Below are 16,883 nucleotides of genomic sequence, written 5' to 3' on the forward strand. Positions count from 1 at the left end.
CTTTTATAACACCCCTGGTGCGAAGCCATAACTGAACGCTGAATTATGGGCTGGGACACTCGGTTCAAGTGGAAGTGTGCACAACATGCAGATGCAGGGTTTTATATGTTCCCTTAACATCTGTCACTCCCTGGCATAGTAACAGCAAGGGTGCGCTGCCTGGCCCCTTTCTGCCCATAACTCATGGAAAACAGAGACCAAAGAGGGTTTGAGTTATTCGGATCGATGGAGGTTGGAGAACCGGATCCAGCCCGGTTCTCACCCTTGTGAAAAAGAAGTAGTTTAGCATAATTTTAAAAAGAATACTTAAGGAGATTATATACTTTAGAAGAGAATAAATAATATTTTTGGAGATGTTATTTGTAATTAAATGAAAATATATTAAAGTTTAAATTTATATATAGTTTTTTATATTTATATATACTTTTAGGATTTTAAGTTCATTAGGGGCCAGATTTACTATCAGCTTGCGCCAGTGCAAGCAGTGCAGGCAGTAATTTGCACTGATCTTGGTAGATTGTGCTGGTCATTATGGAAATGAGATGTTGCGTCTGTGATCTTTAATGTGCACCTTGTCAGTAAATGACTCGCAGAATTTTCCCCTCCCATCTACGCTTTTATGGAATTGTGCTCTAACACTAATTTTCCCCGTATAAAGTAAATCTGGCCCTAGAAGTGTACATTCAGTATTTTTACTCAGTATATTCAGGACAATTATATTTTTTTAATACCTTAGTGATATGTTGATAAACACATGGTTTTGTGCTCATTTTAGATGGAGGAGAGAAGAGATGCTGTGATCTCCAGCCTGGTGAAGTACCTTGGTCCGGAGGCGTCCACCTACATTCACTATGAAGAAAAGGTATGTGGTGAATTTCAGCCAATATGTGCACTGAGCCACAGAAAGTATTGTCATTTTGCGAAACCCTTCACTTCAGCTTTATTTAGTAACATCTAGGAGCACCTGGAGCGTACGGGAAGACAGTGCCGAGGGAAAATGAAAAATTATGCAGAAAAATATTTTATGAGTGAAGTGACATTCAGCCAAGTATGGTGACCCATACTCGGAATTCGTGCTCTGCATTTAACCCATCCAAAGTGCACACACACAGCAGTGAACACACACACCGTGAACACACACCCGGAGCAGTGGGCAGCCATTTTATGCTGCAGCGCCCGGGGAGCAGTTGGGGGTTCGGTGCCTTGCTCAAGGGCACCTCAGTCGTGGTATTGAGGGTGGAGAGAGCGCTGGACATTCACTCCCCCCACCTACAATCCCTGCCGGCCGGAGACTCGAACCCACAACCTTTGGATTACAAGTCCGACTCTCTAACCATTAGGCCACGACTTCCCCTGTGGTGTCTTACACACAGCAGACAAAATGTGGAAACTAGACTGAAGAAGACACTATATTTTTTTGTGCATTTTGGGGACACCATTGATTCTGTGGAGGTTTCCCTCTGCAGTTGTTTGACTAATTTATGTTAATCTTTGATCATGGAGAAATTGTGGTTACTTTTATTTTTACTTCATCATTCTTGTCAAGAAAAATATACTGTTTTAATAAATAGTAGTGCTGTCAATCGATTAAAAAAATTAACTAATTAATCACAATTTTTTCCTGAAATTAATCGCGATTAATCCCACCTAACATTAAACTTTTTAAATCTACTTTTATATTGCAATAATTTCACATTTAATCTTCAAATTAATGTAGAAACAATATAAAGACGGTATATTTTTAATATTTGATTAATGGCATCTTTTAAAAGAATGAAGGCCAGTATCACTGACACCAATATTGATGTCTCTATAAAATAATTATTTTTTCCCTAATATTTAACCATTGACTATTGCCATTCAACATTACAGTATAATTGAGAGCCATCAATTTTAATATTTATTAGACTTTAATAAAAATAACTTCTAATTTAAGTGAACTTTAAACAATTTTCTCATAAACACAGTATAACCAATGTCATATTTATGCCCTTCAGCAAGTAGGAAATATACAGAAATTGAATAAAGTTATCAAACACTAAATTCTAAATTAAATACAGATGAGTCCTTAAAGCTATAAAGTTATTGATTTCCTTTTTTTTTTTTTTTTTTTGTTCTTTGATGAACAGACATCACAGCAGCTGGGTTAATAGGTTATTTTGGCTGCTTTTTCTTTAAGAGCTGCAGAGGCGGATCTGACACGCATCGTGTTTTCTCTCTTTACACTCACTTTACATTTTCTGACCCACTTCAGGTCTTAAAGTCTCTATTAATGATCTGACGAGTGTGTTAGATGAGTGAGAAAGTGCAGGACAGTTTTGAAAACCATTTCAGAGACATGTTCTTAAATGTGACTCATATATTTCACGCAAGCACAGTTTTAAGGCAGTTTTAATCACCTTCATGACTTAACTGACCACGACATTGCATGCACATCGTTTCTTTCGCGCTTTGATATGAAATGATAAAGGCCTCCTTTGACTCACGCCTGACGCTGAAGTGAAGTTGAAGCACGCGTCTGAAACATCTCCTATTTGAAATGCTCGTAAAGACGTTCTGTGACTAAATTAGCAAGAAAAAAGAGACAGAGGCAGCAGTTGTGAGTGGGGTGGCCAACACTAGCCCCGCCCCTGTGTTAACACCGTTAAATATTTTTAACGCGTTAAACTGAAAAAATTAATCACCTGCGTTAACGCGCTAATTTTGACAGCACTAATAAATAGTAATTGATTATTAGCTTAGCTGCACCCACTGGTAATTGCTGCTAACTCGTATATTTCAGATTGCAGAACAACCCATAGGAATTAACTGGAAATGTATGTCAACAATGTAGGATATTATTGGATCATTCTTAATGGATCTGGGATGAATTATTACATTGCAAAAAATGCTGCTTTTGTTTAAATTAATTGTTACATTATGCAGTACCATGATCAAGGTAAACGTTTCTCACAGTCAAAATAAATACAAAATAAGTAAAAAGCCTCACTTAACAGCAATTTCAAGTGATAACTTTAGTGATTCCTAACATTTCTACAATACAATCACTATGCTGCTGTTATATATGGGTGAGCGGTTTGGAAAATGGATGGATGAAAGTGTGGCAGTGAAAACATCTTTTAGTCTTGAATGGATCCAAATGTTAAAGCTCTCAGTTTGCAGTTGCTGTTCTCACTGAATAAGTCAGCATGTGAAAATAACACACATTATCTAGAATCAGGCATGAAACCTATTAAGACCTGCTAGAGTTCATCACCTCTGTCAAATCTCTGCCAAGCCTCCATGTGACACTCACCACAGGTTTCAACTGAAAATGGAAATCTCTGCAGCCACCTCTATTCCCCATTGACCAAAGCTGAGAGCCAGTCCTACACTGTGCCTAAAACGCACCATTTCACAAACGAAATGGGAATTCATTTCTCCTGAGAGGTAAAAAGGCACCATAAAACATACTGGAGGCATAACTGAGATTGACAAACGGGCACAGTGGTTTGACAGCCATCAGCTTCAACAGTATGTTAACATTTTACTGCCTTGGTGCGAAAGGGGTGTCAGGCCACATCAGCACTGTAAGTGAAAAGGGAGAATAGCCTTAAGCAACTCTGTGGCTTGTGGATATAGAGCGGGAGAAGATGATGGGACTACTGATGGTAAGGCCATTTTCCAATGAGCTGCAACTGAGAAAGGAAATACACTACCTTTTCAACTAGAGAACTACCCAGAGTGCCCTGAGAGGTCTCATGCGCTGGGCTTATGGGTGCATTGTGGAAAGCAAAGGCACATCAAATCAAAAATATCCAGATGATGTTTAATGCATATAGTGTAAAAGAGCTAAAGCATATTTGTTCTCCCCTAACAGGCTTTAAATAACTTAATAATAAAAATGAAGGTCCATTTCTGCCACATAAGAAAAAACAAAGATTATGCTTTGGTAAATCATAATTATTACGTAAATTATTAAACACAAGTCACAAAATGAAAAGTTGCGATTTTCTAAGCTGATATGGCTAGGATCTAGGATATTACCGGAATGAGAGTATAGTTCCTAGCCATATCAGCCTAGAAAATCGCAACTTTTCATTTTCCGTCGGTCTTAGTGCACGATGTTACCGCCAGACCCGGAGATCGGCTCAATGGATTCAAAAACGGTAAAACTCAACTGTTTAACTCTAGGGGAGTTGTAAAATGAGCCCATTTCCAAAAAAAGTGGAGTGTTCCTTTAATGTGTCTGCTATTGTTCAAAATGTTTTATTAATTTTGACTACTGTGTATACAGTGCTCTCCATAAATATTGGAACAGTAAAGACAAAATTGCTCTGTTGGCTGTGGAGTCAAGACATTTGCAAATATGATTAAAAGATGAATATGAGACAAAACTACAGAATGTCACATTTTATTATTAGCCGTTTCAACACATGTTTTACCAAATAAAAAGAACAGCACTTTTAGAGTTCATCCCACTCATTGATGTGAGCATAAGTATTGGGACAGTTGAACATAAGGTAGATATAAAAGATTAAAAGCTATTATTTAGTTGCAGATCCCGGCACAATCACAGCAGTGAGTCTGTGACCCATAGACATCACCAGACGCTTGGTCTCATCCTTTGAAATACTTTTCCCAGCCTTTAATGCAGCCAATTCCAATTGTTGCTTGTTTTGGGGAGTTTCTGCCTTTACTCTCCTCTTCAGCTGGTGAAATTCATGTTCAATCAGATTTAAATCTGGAGATTGACTTGAGCAATCTAAGACTTTCCATTTCTTTGCCCTTATAAACTCCTTGACTGAACTGGCAGGGTGTTTTGGGTCATTTTCCTGATGCAATATGAAGCACTTCCCAATGAATCTGGTGGCATTTTCTTGAATATTGGTAGGCAAGATGGTTGTGTACCCTTCCAAATTCATTCTACTACTGTCATCATACATTAAGTCATCAGTAAAGTTGAAAGGGCCTGTTTCAGAGGCAGCCATGCATGCCTATGCCATGACAACACCTCCACCATGCTTTACAGATGAGGCTGTATGCTTAGGATTATGTGCAATTCCCTTTTTTTAAATTCTCCACACTTTTGCTTTCCCATCACTTAGATAAAGGTTCATTCATCTTTGTCTCATCGGTCCATAAACACAGTTCCAAAACTCTTCTGGCACACCTTTGTGCTTTTTTGCAAACTCTAATCTTGCCTTTCTATTTTTGGTGCTGGTCAGAGGTTTGCATCTTGCTGTGTAGCATCTGTAATTCTGTGTCAAAGTCTCCTGAGGACAGTAGATTGTCAGAGCATCACCCCAGCTTTCTGGAAGTTGTTGGTGATTTTACAGACACGTCTTTTAGGGTTCATTTTCACAGCTTTTATGATTTGTCTGTCATCAACTACTGTTGTTTTCTCAGCCGATCAGGTAGTTGCTGGTGGTTTCCAAACTCTTGATTTCTCCATGCCCTTTGTTTTTGCTATACCTCTAACTGACTTCCTCTTTTCTTTTAGCATCCAAATTGCTTGCTTTTCTCTCAAAGTCAGCTCCCTCATCTTCATCCTGGTTTGCGTGTGTCATCATCGAATGCAGGATTCAGAATGCAGAAGTAATGGATATAACTGATACGACACATTCCCTGCTTTTAATATCTGAAGAATTAATGCAACAGGACACAGCTGATCACTTAGAAAGACCCGTGAGGCAACTGTTCCAATACTTATGCTCACATCAGATAGAGGGATGAAACTCTAAAAGTGCTGATCTTCTTAGCTGGTAAAACATCTATGTGTAGAATCACCCAATAATAAAATGTGACAATCTGTAGTTTTGTCTCATATTCATCTTTTAATCATATTTGTAAATGTCTTGACTCCACAGCCAACAGAGCAATTTTGTCTTTACTGTTACAATACTTTTGGAGGGCACTGTATATAATTAGAAAGGTCTAAGAGTTCAGCTTTGATATCTGATCACTGTTTTACAATAGAAATGTTCTAGCAAATGTAATATAATCATTGTGTCAGGGGTACAAGTCACACCATTGAAAATCAAAATTAATCTTCACACATTTTTATCATGAAATGGCAATCCACAGAGAGTGCAAGCCCAGTCGGTCACTTGGGTAAAGGGTCTGTGCTGAGCATCCGGTGCGTAATGTCCAACTGCAGTTTTAATACACAAAAAATGATAAATCAGAGAAATACTGATATTTTCTCTATTGCTCATTTCACATTTTGTCCAAGACAATTATCCTGTATCATAATTCTACAACAAATTATCCACTGCATTTCTTTGTTAAAACTATATTCAGTCTTATTTGTAAAATGAGCATTTGATGCAGTGTGTTACCTTTTGACATTAAATTAATTGGACAATGTTGAAGGGTCCATCGCCAACTAAATCTTTTCAAATCCATGTTGGTTATGTATTGTATGTCCGAGGTTTTAAATTTATAATGTGAAGGGATTATATGCAATTCTTAAACTTTTTTGTGTTGATCTTGCCAGTGGTCTCAGACGTATACTGACACCTAGTGGTGTGGAGGTAGCATCTGTTTTTAGTATTCAGCTGATAGCTAACAATGGTTAACTTTAATGGTGTTATTAATTTTCATAGAAAGGTGATGCATGCTACCAAGAGATCTGCTTGAGAAGACAGCCTTCTTTTAATATAATCATCTAAGTCCAAAAATACATTAATAACATGTAAATCATTCTAAGAGGCTTAGATAGTTTAAGGGTTTCCCTTGAAGTACCATTATAAAATCTACAGGTGCAATTAAGTACATTCAACATTAATAAAGATGCCTACTTAAGACCATCAGGGTATTTCATGAAGAAAGGCTACAGGGCTCTAATGATGAATAATTCCATGAATAATGAATATATCTTCATTAAATTAAATTATAAATAATTTCTAAACCTTTTATTTAGTTTGAACATGAACTGAAGGGAACATTTAGTCTAATCCACACAGAATTCATTGAGGTGGCCTTATTAAAAGAGAGAAATAGGAGGTTGCAGGGAGTTTACGAGGATGTGAAGCTGCATTAATATAAAAATACCCTGCTCATTGTGAAGAGAAACAAGAAGACTGTCTGCCAAATGTTGTCTGCCAGACATTGAAAAGTTTTGTCAGTGTCAATGCAAATAGCACCTGCATATTAAATCCGTCTCTCTTGGGAAATAAAGGACGAGCTACATCACAACCACAGTGTCTTAATGTTTCCCAGATCATTTATTAGCCCAAAATTAGAGTTTGCATTGGCACTGACTGCTGCAAAATGTTAATTGTGTTGTGTTTTCAGGACTGGGCAAAAGAGGAGTGGAGTGGAGGCTGTCCTGTGAATGTAATGACCCCTGGGATGCTAACGTATTACCACCCGAGTCTTCGAAAGCCTTTCGGCAGGTAAACCAATCCACTATGCTGGCCAAATCCCTTCATGTTCAACAAAGCCTGTTTCAAAGCTCCAGTGCCTCATTTCCTTTACATTCTCTGTCCTTCAAGAAATAGTTCACACAAAAATGAAAATTCTGTCATTATGTACTTACCATCAAGTCATTCCAAACCCACTGGTGTTTTTCTACAGAACACAAAAGGAGTTTTGCTCTTTCCCATACTATAACAGTTCATAAAGTGACCATAGCTGTCAAGCTTAAAAAAAAACACCATAAAATTAGTCCATTCGACTCCAAGCCTGTATTAATGTCCCCCTGTGGTGAAAATCAAGTTATTTATGCTGTTTATTTGTCTATGTGGTGTTTTTAATATGCTTTTAGACCAATCCATTAATTAATTCCTAGAAATGCGGCTTAAAACAGCCCTCGGTTTGCTGTGTCACAAACCAATAACCAATAACGTCAAGGGATCGATTCCTATCACTAGCATGCAAAATATAGCAATACCAGCACAAAACCAAACATAAATTAGAGCAAAAAACCCATGAAGCCGTGGTTTAATGTGAATTTAGAACCGCTAACTTGCATTATAACCCGCGGCAATAGTGTAAAAGTATCCCGGAGTCAGACCCACTTCTCCCGCATCGGCGTCTGCACTTCACACGCGTATGCTCGAATTAGAATCACAAACGGCTGCATTCAGTCTTAAAGGCATTTTGAGGACACAACATCATCAAGTAAATAACTTTAACGAATGTTACCGTATTCACTGTAGTTGTTCGCTAGTAAAAACATAGTTTTATCAGTCATTATCCGTGTAGGCCATTGTTTTGCATTTGCTACAGTTCAGTGGATCAGGAGTCGCTAGCTGGTGCGACTGAGTGGATATTGCATATTCATAGATCAGATTATAGTAAATGAGGCAAGGGTGTTCAGTTACATTCAAGCTATTTTAAGGCATGAGAAAATTATTTTCACAAGAAAAAAACATTTAAATATATGATTGTGATGATCAAAGATGAGTTTTAAGGGATAAAATAATTGACTACAGGGGGACTTTAAAGCTATTGAACGCCTTCTGAAGACTTCGAATACAGAGCACAATTCATATAGATTACCTTTATGGTCTTGGAGTGAAAAAACTAGTATGAAAAAAATCCAGTTCTCTTTGGGAAATAAAAGGAGCTCAGATGTCATTTTGGTTGTGATCAGGTCTTAGTCCACTTTCCATTTTTGTGGCACCAAGACCACTGCATAATTATATTATTTTATATTTAGGGCTGTCAATCGATTAAAAAAAATTAATTAATCGCATGTTTTTCCCTGAAATTAATTGCTATTAATCCCACCTAACATTAAACTTTTTAAATATACTTTTATATTGCAATAATTTCACATTTAATCTTCAAATTAATATAAAAAACAAAATAGAGACAGTATATTTTTTATATTTGTTTAATGGCATATTTTTATGACTGAAGGCCAGTATCACTGATACCAATACTACTGATGACTCTATAAAATTGTTATTTTTTCCTAATATTTAACCATTGACTATAGCCATTCAACATTACAGTATAATTGAGAGCTACCAATTTTAATATTTATTAGACTTTAATAAAAATAACTTCTAATTTTAGTGAACTTTAAACAATCTTCACATAAACCCATTATAACAAATGTCATATTTAGCTACCTGTGCCTTTCAGCAAGTAGAAAATATACAGAAACTGAATAAAGTTATCAAACACTAAATGAAATATAGATGAATTCTTAAAGCTATAAAAAAGGATTGATTTCCTCCTTTTTTTTTCTTAAGTAGCTGGGTTAATAGGTTATGTTGGGTGCTGTTTCTTTATGAGATGTCGCTGCTGAACATGACTGACGGCTGAAGGTCTGGAATAGATGCCCGCTTTCATTGGCCAAGGCCCGCCCATGAGGCCGTTTGACCGACATATCAAACAACCAATCATAGTTTGTTTCGTTTAGCGTCACGTTTCGGGGCGTGGAAATGTCACCATAACAACAAACCGATGTGTGAAACTCTCTATGTATTTGTAAGATTCGATGCCGCAAACTTTATATACTTTTGAAAATCTAGCGTTTATTGATCCTGATAAGTGTTTGTCGTCACATTTGTAAACACGACGGCTTTCTTCTTTCGTGAGAGGGTTTGGTTTCTTTGTTTCCCGGCGGACAGAAAATAAACGCGACACTCGCGTCTCCCGGAAATCCGGTTTAATTCAACCAGTCAGATGACGACTTCGACATTCCTGAAGTGTTTTCAGAAAAGTGTGCCATATGCATCAGATGTTTAGCCAACGGTCCGTGGACGTGACGTCTGAGGCTGAGACTACTGATGAGTTTAATCGGGTGTGTTAGATGAAGAGACAGTGCTGGGCTGCTCCAGGACAGTTTTGAAAACAGAGACATGTTCTTAAATGTGACTCGTATATAACATATAATACATGCATGCACAGTTTTAAGGCAGCTTTAATCGCATTCATGACTTAACTGACCACGACATTGCATGCACATCGTTTCTTTCCTACTTTGATACGAAATGATAAAGGCTACAGCACACGCCTGCAACTTTATGCGTGCAATTGAAGAGCGCACCAAGTACAGTACCATTTTCCACACTCGTTTGACTCACGCCTGGCGCTGAGGTGAGGTGGAGTGCCCGTCTGAAATATCTCCTGTTTGATGTGCTCATAAAGACTTTCTGTGACTAAATAAATGCACTTCTTAACAAGAAAAAAGAGACACAGGCAGCAGTTGTGAGTGGGGTGGCCAACACTAGCCCCGCCCCTGCGTTAATGGCGTTAAATATTTATAACTGAAAAAAATTAATCGCCTGCTTAACAGGCTATTTTTGACAGCACTATTATATTATATAATCTTATCTTTTATTAAATCACTATCACAATTATAGTATATTATCACTGTTATTAATAATAATAGTAATCCAGGCACAAAAAAAATAAGAATAATTTGTAATATATAACATATAAATTGTGACGATAATAATATTAATAATAATTGTTTATAATTCAATGTTATTAATAATAACAGTTGTCTCCAAAACAAAATGTATTACTATTAGAATGTATGATTATAATAATAATAATTACTTTTTGTCCTTTTTCGAGCACAAAAGACATATGACCTGACATTGTAAGGGAATTAATTCTTAATTTACGTTTTTAAATAATAATAGTAATATAACAGCATACATGTTTGGAATGACATGAACAAGAGTAATGTTACATTTTGGGTAAACAATTGCTTTCATCACAGATCTCCTTGACTAAGATAAAAGTGAGACTGGCACATAAATGGACATTTTACCTTGAAGTGCAAATGCTCCCCGAATGCATGACTAGATGTCAAAAGGACAGCGCTCTCGGGGGAAAACGTCTCAAAAGCTATTTGAAATGGCCCGGTTAAGCGATTGACAGGGCTGAACTAATGCTCGCCCAAGGAGAATGTACAGAAAGAGCGTGCAAGAGAGAAAGCAAGAGCGTTCGGTGGCTGGAGTGGAGTGGAAATTTCCATAATAGAATTAAATCCACAGGGAGAGGAATGAGTTCATCATATAAAGGTGGTTGAGGCATGTACAGGCTTCCCATTCTGTCTGGGACGGGCGATGAGCCGTTTGCTGAAGGAGGGCTGTAATCTGTCCTTGACCCACTTGGAAACAGATGAGATCTTGAAGCTCTTGATCTCTCGGATGCTACAAGACTCTTTCATGCATTAAATCTCCATCCATTCTTCCTCACAAATGGACTAAAGCATGAATTAATGACTGGTCCACTAGCACAGAGTTCTGAAGCATCCCAGTCAAGACGTCTCAAGAAAGTTCTGTAGTAGGTTGTACTACATGAAAAGGTTCTGTAAAATTATAAAACTTAAAAATTAGGGCGTTACTTTATTTCAAATAACAAATGCTTTTTATGACTTCAGTTTTAGTTAACTATAATAACCCTGGAGGGAGCAATGTTATGACAAGGGGGTACTTGGATGTTCTGATTTTGTTTTAAGGTGATACTTGGCCTGAAAAGTTTAAAAACTGCAGGACTAGACTCTAATATATTATGCTGGCTTCTTTTGATGCAGTACTTCCAAAGTTAGAAGAGCATATCTCTCCTGCCATAGATGGTGGAATAGAAAACAAACTGCTTTTATGTCTTAGTGATTCACACAGACAAAGAGCATAGGTGAAAAGCACTGTGGGTAAAGGATATCCCTTAGGGTTTCGTGAACAACTAAGTCCACACATCCATAATGCATGAAGACTAAACTGCGTGGTGGATGGGAAACAGCCTTGCATGAGAAATACGTTGTTGAATGCAGCGATGAGCATTTTTTACAACCCAATTAAAAGTTGTTTCTGTTAAATTCACAGCAGACATAAATGTGTGCATTGTCTTCTGGAGGCTTTCTGATCTGTTTTATATTAACCACGCTATTGAGTCAATATCACTAGCTATTTACTTGTTTAGTAAATATATTTAGCTTTTTTTCTTCTTTTATTAGTCGCTTTGGATCAAAGTGTCTGCTAAATGTGCAGTTTAAAATTTTACTAGTTTACCACAGTATAAATTTTGATATTAATTTTACTACACTTTTATATTTTAATTATATCTTTGAATATTGTTAATATTAAGTAATCGTTTTTAATTAATTGTAAAATTATATGAATTTATATTATTTATAATATTTAATTACTGTTCCAAAGTTTGGGGTCAGTTACATTTTTTTATGTTGTTGAAAGAGTCTCTTTTATGCTCACCAAGGCTGCATTTATTTGATCAAAAATACAGGAAATATAGTAATATTTTTTACAATTTAAAATAATTCTTTTCTATTTGAATATATTTGAAAATGTAATTTATTGCTGTTATGCACAGCTGATTTTTTTTAGCATCATTAGTCCTTAGTGTCACATCACATTCTCCAGAAATTAATAATCTGATTTTGTTTAATGCTGCTTAATTTTAAATAAATAAAGAAATTCAGATCATAATTTATTTGAAATGAAAATCTTTTGTAAATTTATAATGACCTCGTTGTCATTTTTCATCAGTTTAATGCTTTATTGCTGAATAAAAGTATATACGGTTTATTTATTTTATAGTAGATGTGATAGTTTAGTCTAAGGTCTTTTGAGTGTTCAATGACATACTTACCTAAAGAGTCATGACTGCTATTAGCACAAATTAATATAGCCATTATTCATCTTGACAGGCATCAACCATGAAGTCACCTTGACATTTTCCACGTCCCGGGTCTTGATACTTAGTCATAGTGGTTTTTATAGGAAGTTGTAATACTTGATTAAGCACTTTAAACATGATTAATTCTTGTTTCTTAATTGTCCGTCTCTTTTGTCAGGATTCATTGGGCAGGCACAGAGACGGCTACCCAATGGTGTGGATACATTAATGGGGCAATTCAGGCCGGTCAACGGGCGGCTATGGAGGTCCTGGCTCAGATGTGTCCTCCTTCTCTGTCTCAGGAAGAACTGGACGCAGTGCGAGCTTCCCTCAAACACAGTGACCCAAGAAAGGATTCAGAGTACAAGTCATCTAAGTGTTACTACCTCTTCGGCGTGGTAATGACAGCAGCTGCTCTGTTGACCGCCTACCTGCTGGCCAAACCACAACTGGGATTTTAATGGATTTAAATGGATTACTGGCAGCATTTTGTGCCTTGAAATACGCAACTAACAGTAAAATAGATCAAGTTGACATGAATCTGAAAATTAATTTACATAACATGTATTTATTTACAACGCATTTCTGAATGAAACATTATTTTCAAAGGAAAAACAGAGTAGGATTTGATTGGATAATGGAAAGTTGCATACCAGAATAGAGCCAGATGGTTGGTGGGAAGGTGTTGAGAAAGAGGGCTTGGAGATGTCAGCCAAAAAGGAAAGAAGCATTTCAAAAGCACAGCCAGTTTGTGCTGAAAGTTTACGCAGACATTTTTTTTTTAAATCGTGCATGCACAGGAATTGTGAATTATTAAAGTCTGTCAGTCGTTAAGTTTCAGTATTCTAAAATCAAACATGGTTACAGTATAAATCAGTCCTTGTATGATTTATAGCCATATCACCCTGCAGCCCAAGACCGGTTGCCCACTGAAGCTAATGCAGGGTTGAGCCTGGTCAGTACCTGGATGGGAGACCTCCGGTGAAAACTAGGTTGCTGTTGGAAGAGGTGTTAGTGAGGCCAGCAGGGGGTGCTCACCCTGTGGTCTGTGTGGGTGCTAACGCCCGGTATAGTGACGGGGACACTATACTGTCAAAAAGCACTGTCTTTCGGATTAGACGTTAAACCGAGGTCCTGACTCTCTGTGGTCATTAAAAATCCCATGGCACTTCTCGTAAAGAGTAGGGGTGTAACCCCGGTGTCCTGGCCAAATTCCCTCCACTGGCCCTTATCAATCATGGCCCCCTAATAATCCCCATACACTTGATTGGCTCTATCACTCTCTCTCCTCTCCACCTGTAGCTGGTGTGTGGTGAGCGCACCAAGTGGATGCTGCACACTGGTGGTGGTTGAGGAGAGACCCCCCCACATGATTGTAAAGCACTTTGGGTGTACAGCAATACACAATAAGGCGCTATATAAATGCATCATTCATTCATTCATTCATTCATTCATTCTTGTATATAGGGGTGGTGGTGGCGCAGTGGATAAGACACATGCCTTTGGTGTGAGAGACCCGGGTTCGAATCCACTGTGAGACACCAAAGTGTCCCTGAGCAAGACACTTAACCCCTAGTTGCTCCAGAGGCGTGCGACCTCTGACATATATAGCAATTGTAAGTCGCTTTGGATAAAAGCGTCAGCTAAATGAATAAATGTAAATGTTGTATCTTGTACTTAATGAAGCTGACTTGGGAAAAAGATATTTGATTTTCTAATTTGCTTTTGGTGCCTCATATAATTGCAACCATGCATTATCTGAAGCGATTATGAAACATCAAAGCACAGAAGTGAAGCAAACATACAGTGAGCAACATGAAGTTTTTTGTCGAGCACAAGTGCCACTCTTCCTTTCAACTCCATGAGAATCTCTATTGTTTTTAGGAAAATATAGCACGTTGGACACTCAAGTTTGTCAAGGCCTCTTTGAACATGTCAAATGAGTTTACTGGCTCTCGTTGTGCCACATCATTTTAGTTAATAACAGTATATGGTCAGTGAAAATGTGTTAAAACTATAATAAGACTGCAACCAGACAGTTTCAAAAAATGTATCAACATTATACAATATCAACATAAACAAGTCTTGAAACAAATATTCACTCTGTATACTTGCCTACAATGTACATTAGATGGTACTGCATGTTCTTTACAGACTGCTTATTGTTAACTTAGTTTTGTTCATGTTCACCTGTTTGTTAACTTTGTTGCAAATTATAAGCTGCAGCTAATATTACATTTATGCCTTCACTTTTGTGACAGTATGTTTGAAAATGCACTACGTTAGCCAGTGAATACATTTATAATCTGTTAGTGTTGTAATTTTTTGTGGGACAGTATTTGTAATTAATGCTAAATAATAGGGCACAGAAAATCCATATTCATTTATATGTTATAACTGCACAATAAAGCAATGTATTTTTTTCTTTTTCTAAAAAAACATTATGTATCGATGCAGTTTGCAGCTGAATTTTTCTCTTATATTTTCATCAATGGTATGTTTAAAATAAAATCATTAAATAATTTTTGTCTCATCTTCATTATCTTTAACAAAATTGTAACTCATAGTGCACAGTAGGTCTGTCTTGGACGAATTAGAAGTTATCTTTAAAAATCAATTCCCCTATGGAGAAAATAAATGAATGGGATTTTCACCGTTGTGCATTAAGGAGCCAGATGGTTAAAAGAAAAGAAGTGTTTAAGATGCACAGCAACTTAGTGTTTAGTAAAACTGTTGACTTTAAGCACGGATCTTTTAAAATCAACTTAAACCGGAACATCAGTCATATTATCTTAAAACGAAACTTGAATTTGTGAAATTTCCATATTTGATCTAAGCGGCGTTCGGTGCCCTGCCATATAATTACGATGTTCCTGTGTGAAGGGAATACGAAACATCAAAGCATAGAACTGAAGCAAACACACCGTGAGCTATAGAAGTTATTGTCATGCAGAGTAAGTGCTCTCTCTGTCAGCCCCATGGGAATGTCAATTGGTTTCAGTGCTTCAGTAGAATAAAGTACGCTAGACACGCAACAAGTTTGTCAAGGCCGCTTTAAACGTGTGTAATTGCTCTTGTTGCACACAGATGGAAAAAGAAAGGAAAGCGAGGGGTTTAAATATAGACAAAGCCAGATTTGTAAAAAACTTTGAGCAAATCTTGCCATTGCAACTAAATAAATAAATTTATCAGTACAGCACAGCAGATCAAACACTCATGGACACACGTGTGGCCACCCACACATGCATGGCAGACACGTCTCGAGGAGTGTGAGAGATGGATGAGCCATTCATACTGCACAAACGTCCCTGTGAAAGTGATTTAATCGCTAGTGCTTGATTACACAGATGATAGAAAAAGCTCAAGCTCAGATGCTCTCCAAGGAGCGATTTAACTCCTACGGCGGCCCTTAACCGAGCATTATTTGTCTTCATTATCGCCGCCTCGCGGGGGATCAACTCTTCATTTTCCCTGCTTGCACGCCCACCCTATCAAGATCAATCCTTAGCCTGACCGACATGTTTTTGTAAGCGTCCAATTTATGGGCTCCAGTGGTGGTGAGATGACACAGCCGGCACTTCCTCTGCTCGCTCTGGCCAGAAGCCACGGGAAAGATGAGTCTCTTGTGATCGTGAATCTGATTTTCCATTCCATTTGCTAGATTACCTCCATGGCTGGCCACAAGTCTTCATTTAGAGCCACTCTGCCGTGTGGATTGGCTATTATTTTGGACGTCTCACAAGCAGCTGCGTGCGTCTCAAAGGATCCACTGCCTAAATATTGCATAATGTAACAACTTGTCCCAAGCTTTGGCAGATCACCTGTGTCGGTTTGCGGTTTGAAGATGTCTGATTCAAAGCAATGCACCAACTTCAAATAAGGTGTATCCTTGCCTGTCACGGTTCATGGGATCACGGTCTCATCCGGGCTTTGTACGGTTGTGTGCGTGTGTGTGTATGAGCGTACCTGATTACCGTAACGAGCTAATCATCCAGGTGTGGCTCGTTTGCGGCTCTATATCAGCTGTGCTAACCTCGCCTTGTGTTGTCAGATCCTTGGTGTTTGTCCTCACGTTCCTGTGTGCTCCGCTGGCTCCGGTTTCGGGATTCTTCGCTGACTTCTGGATTTTCCTGCGTTCCACTCCTTAGTGCCGTCCGCTGCAGCCCTGCGCTACGGAGATCTGCCGTCTGGGAGTTTCGCTGCCGTGGACTCCTTTCTGTGTGTGACTCATCTTAATAAACTGTTTGTTTAGCATCCGCAACTGAATCCGTCTCTTTGTTCCCGTGACAGAAGGA

The 16,883-nt window shown here is 37.9% G+C and overlaps 1 protein-coding gene across 1 annotated transcript in view; it reads left to right on the forward strand.

The window, feature by feature from the left end:
- LOC306865991 (putative flavin-containing monoamine oxidase A) overlaps positions 1-15,108 on the forward strand; it is a 43,024-nt gene extending 27,916 nt beyond the window's left edge. Inside the window, exons 10-12 of the mRNA XM_079410916.1 lie at positions 776-862; positions 7,279-7,379; positions 12,767-15,108. Of these exons, the coding sequence (XP_079267042.1) occupies positions 776-862; positions 7,279-7,379; positions 12,767-13,049 (471 nt within the window). The 3' untranslated portion in view covers positions 13,050-15,108. The remainder of the gene's footprint in view (positions 1-775; positions 863-7,278; positions 7,380-12,766) is intronic.
- The last annotated feature ends 1,775 nt before the right edge of the window (positions 15,109-16,883 follow it).

This window comes from Barbus barbus (genome assembly GCF_936440315.1).
Source record: "Barbus barbus genome assembly, chromosome: 47".
NCBI classification, from domain to species: Eukaryota; Metazoa; Chordata; class Actinopteri; order Cypriniformes; family Cyprinidae; genus Barbus; species Barbus barbus.